Source organism: Notothenia coriiceps, unplaced genomic scaffold (genome assembly GCF_000735185.1).
Source record: "Notothenia coriiceps isolate Sejong01 unplaced genomic scaffold, NC01 NC01_scaffold00037246, whole genome shotgun sequence".
In the NCBI taxonomy this organism is placed as follows: Eukaryota; Metazoa; Chordata; class Actinopteri; order Perciformes; family Nototheniidae; genus Notothenia; species Notothenia coriiceps.
The window spans coordinates 19,562,952-19,569,096 of NW_011369947.1; the positions used below are offsets into that span (position 1 = coordinate 19,562,952).

General features: G+C 37.9%; 1 protein-coding gene across 2 annotated transcripts in view; it reads right to left on the reverse strand.

The window, feature by feature from the left end:
* zc3h7a (zinc finger CCCH-type containing 7A) overlaps nucleotides 1–5,267 on the reverse strand; it is a 19,639-nt gene extending 14,372 nt beyond the window's left edge. For both annotated transcript variants that reach the window (XM_010795137.1, XM_010795136.1), the window contains exons 1-4: nucleotides 5,122–5,267; nucleotides 3,762–3,861; nucleotides 2,788–2,827; nucleotides 2,425–2,628 (exon numbers count right to left, since the gene is read on the reverse strand). In XM_010795137.1, coding sequence (XP_010793439.1) covers nucleotides 2,425–2,628; nucleotides 2,788–2,827; nucleotides 3,762–3,829 — 312 coding nt within the window. In that variant the 5' untranslated portion in view covers nucleotides 3,830–3,861; nucleotides 5,122–5,267. The remainder of the gene's footprint in view (nucleotides 1–2,424; nucleotides 2,629–2,787; nucleotides 2,828–3,761; nucleotides 3,862–5,121) is intronic.
* Between the last annotated feature and the right edge of the window lie 878 nt (nucleotides 5,268–6,145).

The window sequence follows — 6,145 nt, forward strand, 5'->3', positions numbered from 1 at the left end:
AAAAAAAAAAAAAAAAAGTCTAAATATGATATTTGGCCTCAAATCATCTGAGGCCTGGCGCCCCCCCCTGCGATCTTTGGCGCGTCCCCCCAGGTTGGGAACCACTGTCTTAGAGGATCCCGAGTCCCAAGGGATTTCAAGATTCTTTATGTAGGTGGTTGTATGACACCAACAATTCTTTAAAATAAAACAGGTCTTCATCGCCTTTAATTCTATGATTTACCGCATTTTAACAATTTGTAACATGTCACTGAAAACAACATTATATTGATTTTTATTATACTACAATTATTGGAGCCATTAATAGCATTTGATTTATGATCAATTTTATTTTGGGATACGGTATGGATTATGAAATCTATTTTTATAACTGTTAAAATATTTATGTTTATTTATATTTATATAGTTATGTTTTCATAATAGGCCTTTTTTTGTGAATGAGTGATGTCAAAAATGTGTGGAAGGCCTAATCACATTATTGGCACATGTTTTTATGCATTTTTGGGGCATTATTCTTGACACCCTTCTTTTGGACAATTGCATGATCAGAATAGTGATATTTGGATTTTGGATTTATTTGTTTTCTGGAAAATCTACCAGAGAATCATTACTTTTCAAGTGGAACTAAACAGCATCCGTGTGTGCTTTCTGTCACCCAACCCCATGTGACTTCACTAATATTGATGAATCTCGTATATTGTATAATTCACTTCATTGTTCATGTAGCTTTTCACATCGATTATTGTTTGATGTATTCATTTAAAAAAACAAAAAAGAAAAAGTAATCAATTCATTATCTTCCTACCGTATTAATGCATGTATTTATTGATCCAGTTTGGCCTGACAATCAAATGATTGTACACCTCATTGAACCTCAAAGCATCGCATAACTGGTTCCTGATAACATGACTTAAGACGGTATATGACAAGCTGAGAAATGAACTGGTTGATACAAGCATCAGTTAAGCACAACCACATGTTTTGCTTTTAAAAAGGGATAGTTCACCATTTGTGGAATGATGTATAGCATGTCTAGTCACTTGAAATTACCCAGCACTCTAATTGTGTCTGAAAAAGATGCAACGCCTCAAGCACACCCTTCACAAAATGACACCCTAAGATGAATGTAAGGTGGATTCAAAGTTAAAGAATCTCTCTAGCCCCACCCCCAAATAAATCAAATATAGCCGTGTGTCCTCAAGTTAACTGTCACTGTTTAATCAGAGGTGCACAGTGTCAATGGGGGGAGTTTGGAAATCAAACAGGCTCCATGCGCTCTTGCCTCTACAAACTTTATAATATTGTTCTTTGCTCTCAAGGAATACATTGAACACTGAAAGTAATGCTGATATAAAGATCTTATTTTTGGTCTTATGTTGATGCTAAATGCTTAAAATTGAAGTGAAACAAATGATGCATGTGGATCTTGATAAATGAGGCAATAGTGATTTTAGCATTTATATATTAAAGGTAGGGTAGGTAATTCACTTCAGAAACACTTGTTATATTCCATGGAATGCTCTTAACATCCCGATAGCAATGAATATCTTAAATGCTTTGACAATAAATATATACAAATATTTCATCTGTGGAAGCCGTGGTGCTGTAAAAAGCAAGTCCAATGATCTGCCTCGGCCCGCGGCATGGATGGCCTACCTGCCTGTCAGCCTTCCATCTGTGCACAAACTTATCTCGTGCCCTCATTGGTCATGTGCGCGTTCGTGTGTGTTGGAGGAGGGGCTCTGTGAGGAAGTCTGAAGGAAGGGGCAGATTTTTTTGGGTTGTGTACTTCTTAATTCTAGCGCACTCGAGCTGGTTTCTCAAATTACCTACCCCACCTTAAAGACGGTCACACCTGAGTTTGACAGGTCGACATTTTCGCCTTGGGGAAAAAAAGTGTATGATTATCTTTGATGAGACATAATGAAAGCGATACTTGAAGGGAAGCCAATCAAATAAAAAAACGTTTTATATACACACACTACAGGTTAAATTAGGTCACTTGTCAAACTGAACTGAGTATGTACACAATGTACACGACCAGCAAGGTATAGAGAGGACATGTCCCAACAAATCAGTTAATGGTTAACATTTCCCTATGCACCATGAGCAGTGGAACTTAAAATGTAGTATATAGTCTTAGAATCTGAGGACGATAAAGTGCAAAACAAGAGCTCATCTTTTGAAAAGGTAGTGACATTTAAGGACATACTTCTACCTGTAAACTGGCATTTTGAGGTTTGTAGATTTATCTGTATGAAGCAAATAATCAATCTGCAGGGGCCTCATGCGCAGAGACCACAACAAGACATAAGTTGCTTGTTGTATTTACTCAGATATTAACTGTTTGGTAGCGTCAAAAGGATTGGCTTTTTAAAGTGATTTGGGCTGAATTGAAACAGGAATCAAATGTGGCGGACTTACCGGAACAATGTTGAGGTACGCGGCAGCTCGATTGGCATACAGCTTTTCCAGTAAACTCGCTGGAACACAGATATCTTCCGAATCCGCATACTCTGCTATACTCAAGGCTTCGGTGAACATCTCAATGGATTTTGTCCAATCCCCTTCTCTAAACACGTCGTTTCCTTCACCAAAAAGATTCCAAACGAGATCCTTTATGAACAACTGAAACAATAGAGAATCAAATCAGTACAAGTTAAACATAGTGCTGCTGGATTGACTTTCATTCACGCATTTTTACTCACACACTTGACATACTTGGTCAGTGTCACTTGAAACAAGACGGAAGCTGGAAAAAACCTGAATAAAATTTGCACAGCTTACCTCATACTGGTCTTGACTTCCAGGAAATGGAAGGGTTGATCTAAAATAAAAAGAAAGTTTTTTTAACATTGACAGCTAAATGCAAACAAGTCTGTTTTTAAAAAGTCATATAAGAAAACCACACAAATTAATATAAGGGAATATTCAAACAATCTGCATGCTGGCACAGAACCAACTGATAGAAGACTTTTATCAGCAACAGATATTAATCATTGTGGGAATTGCGTAATTGGGCAGGCGATTTGTTTAACTATAAACGGGCAATATTATTGAAAGTGTGTGTTCATAATAATATCATGATAGAACATCTCTCAGTATTCCCTGTGAAGGTGTTTTGTCATGCAGGTTTCTTGTTCTGCTCTTGTCTGGCATTTAAAGTTTTCTTTACTCTTTTGTGTACTGAACTATTCAAGGCTTCGCACATTCACACAACAGTGAAGTTTCAGTAGGAACAGTGATGACGTGCATTGCAAGTATTTTAAGTATCACATTTGTTTCACAAAGAAAGGCCCTGCCAGATTCATCACTCTGCTGCCTGTCATGAATCTAAAAAGCAATATGTTGTGGATATACTGAGTGTACATTATACATGAATAAAAAGCTCTGATCAGGGGAAACTCCCACATTATAAAATAAACTAAAGGACAGTAATCAGCTGTCTCGCTGAACAACAATGCATGACACAGAGCTGACAAATCATTATTGCATCATGCAGTGTGTAGGGGTAGCCCGGATTATTGCAAAAATAACTTGCAGACACGAAACTAGAAAGAGTTTCTATCTAGTTATCACCTACAATGTTTCCAAGGGAGATGGACAAGAGGACAAGTGGGCATGGTAACATTAGGAGGTGTCAAACACAGGATCACAACAGTCATTACTCTCTTCATATGTATGTTATTTATCAGGGTTTGAAGTACAATTTAGATGCACCCCCAAATGTAACAACCACAGATCCTAATGCTGACACTTACTGGATGAACTGCAGGCCTTTCTGAATCTCCTGCCAGCGAGTCCTTCTGTCCTGACACGCTCCGGACATGTTTGACTTAATATCCACTCCTCTATCGGCACCTGAAATGACAACACATATGGTTCATCATAACATAGTACATTAACTGGTAAAAGACATGGGCATAGAACAGCTTCAATGACCACTTAAACAAAAACAATCCCTACTTTCATAAATCACAATGAGCAGGCTGTCAGACCGGTTTAATGAGTTCATACGCTCAGGGTTCTCAGGAACTATATTAAAGTAATTCTTCTCGCTTTCAATGTTTATAGCTTCCGCATTTAGTAATGACGACACATGTCGTTCCGGAAACTGAGGAGACACACATCTTTTAGCTTTTGTAAGCGGATACCGTCAACAACTTTATATCTGAAGTTGTGGACGAAAAAGTTAGTACTTATACCAATGGGAAACTGTTTAATACAGCAACAGTAAGCAAGGTGTCTATTATCGGACACCATTTCGATAGCACTGACTGGTATGTCAGATTTGAACGTATATTTTTTTAACGAATGAAAATGTTTTATAACATAAGAATAATAACATATACCTTATGTGTCCTGAATATGTGTTGTGACGTGTAACGCTATTGTCAATAGATTCGTCGTGGTATTACCATATTTGGGCCAGTCAAACTGTCACCCTGTCCCGTCATAGCTAATGTTTGACATAAATGGTTGTTTTCTTAGTTGCCATTTCTTTAAAACTAGTTTATAATCAAATGAGGATGAGTGTCGCAGGAAGAGGCAGAAATATGGTGTCAGAATTAGATATAAAAGGGTGCGCCTGTCCTCTTTTTGTCAGCAAAGCTACAACAAACGGAACTTTGTGAACATTTTTGTTTTAATCAGAGCATTCAACGCTTAACTGTTGCGTCTGTTTCAAAACGAGTTGGTGACTAGAGAGACTTTTTAAAGTTGCGTTTTCTGAGAAACTGGGAAGTGTCCGACAATGGACGCATGTGCATTTAGCGCACGTGTGTTACCCGCGGCCGGGAACCCGCCGAGTAGACTTCCAGTTAGCAATCATCATCAGCTAGCATTAGCCTCACATAGTTTAACTAGTGCCAACACACAACTACCTCCACTGAGAGAAAACACAACAGGGTCTTCCGCTGCTGGAAACACACCGGCCTCACTAGCTACGTGTCGATACCCGACTAAGTTTCTAGGAAGTAGACTGCACCTAACAAAGCACAACGCAGGCATGCCCAAGTTAAACTAGTTCCCCAAACAATAGCGAGCAATACATGTTAGCTCCCGCCTTAGTCGTGGTAAATATCACTTTAATGATCTAACATGTCTGCTGTACATACTTACATGAGTGGTTCTTAATTCCAAACAACCTTTACGTCGGTTATCCAAAAGGAGGGAAAGGGTTTTCTTGTTTTAGCTAAAATAACTTGGCTAGATGTGCTGTATCGCTGAAGGCCGCCCTTTGCTTCTTCTTCTGCTTAGAATAGAGGCAGAGTCAACACAGACTCAGAGCAGTGCTGCCCCCTAGAGACAGCGCACAGTGCCATTTCACATTGACAATCTGTAACTCTTGAGCCTAATAATAACAGCAAAGATTACCGGTATATTAAAACACAATGATAAAATATAATTTTTGATTTAGAAAATGGTTTCTTTATTCTGTTGTGCATTTGAATTGTTAACAGCTGATTTGCTTTGTCAGTAAATAAAAACAAAAACAACTGTTCTGCAAACAAACAAACAAACACAAACATAACAGCCTTACAAGTCACGGAAACAATTAAATGAACGCACCTTATCACATTTTTAACATAAAAAAAGTTAACTACAGGAGTACATTGGTTTAAAACATGTCTTTCTTTACATTTTTACATCACTTTTACTGTTATTTTTTTCCATTGAGTGCACTTTCAACAACCGTGCAATGGCAGTGGTTTGAGCCAAAGATAAGTGTTTGTTAAACATTGAAGTTGTTGTTTATTTGTTGTATTGCTTTATGTTTAGTTGAATGTGCCTTCTAACTGACTGTGATCTAATGGGTGATTTACAAGTGTTTGGATGAGTGGATCAAATGTCTATGCACTTAATGAGGCTGTTTGACACTCAGGATGTGCATGATTGTTTGGTTATCTGCATACCAAAATGAGTTAGGCTTTTTCTAAGGCAATTGAATGGGAACTGACACATCACTGAACTGGAACTGACTCATTGATTTACTGAATATGAATTTGTTTGCCCATGTAAGTGATTTTCTATTTATTTTCTATTTGTGGAGTAACCTTGAGAACTAAAAAAAGACTTAATGTGAAGTCTAACTTTCACAATGCTCTTTGCCCATTGCTTATGCATCGCTGAGATTGATGTTTCC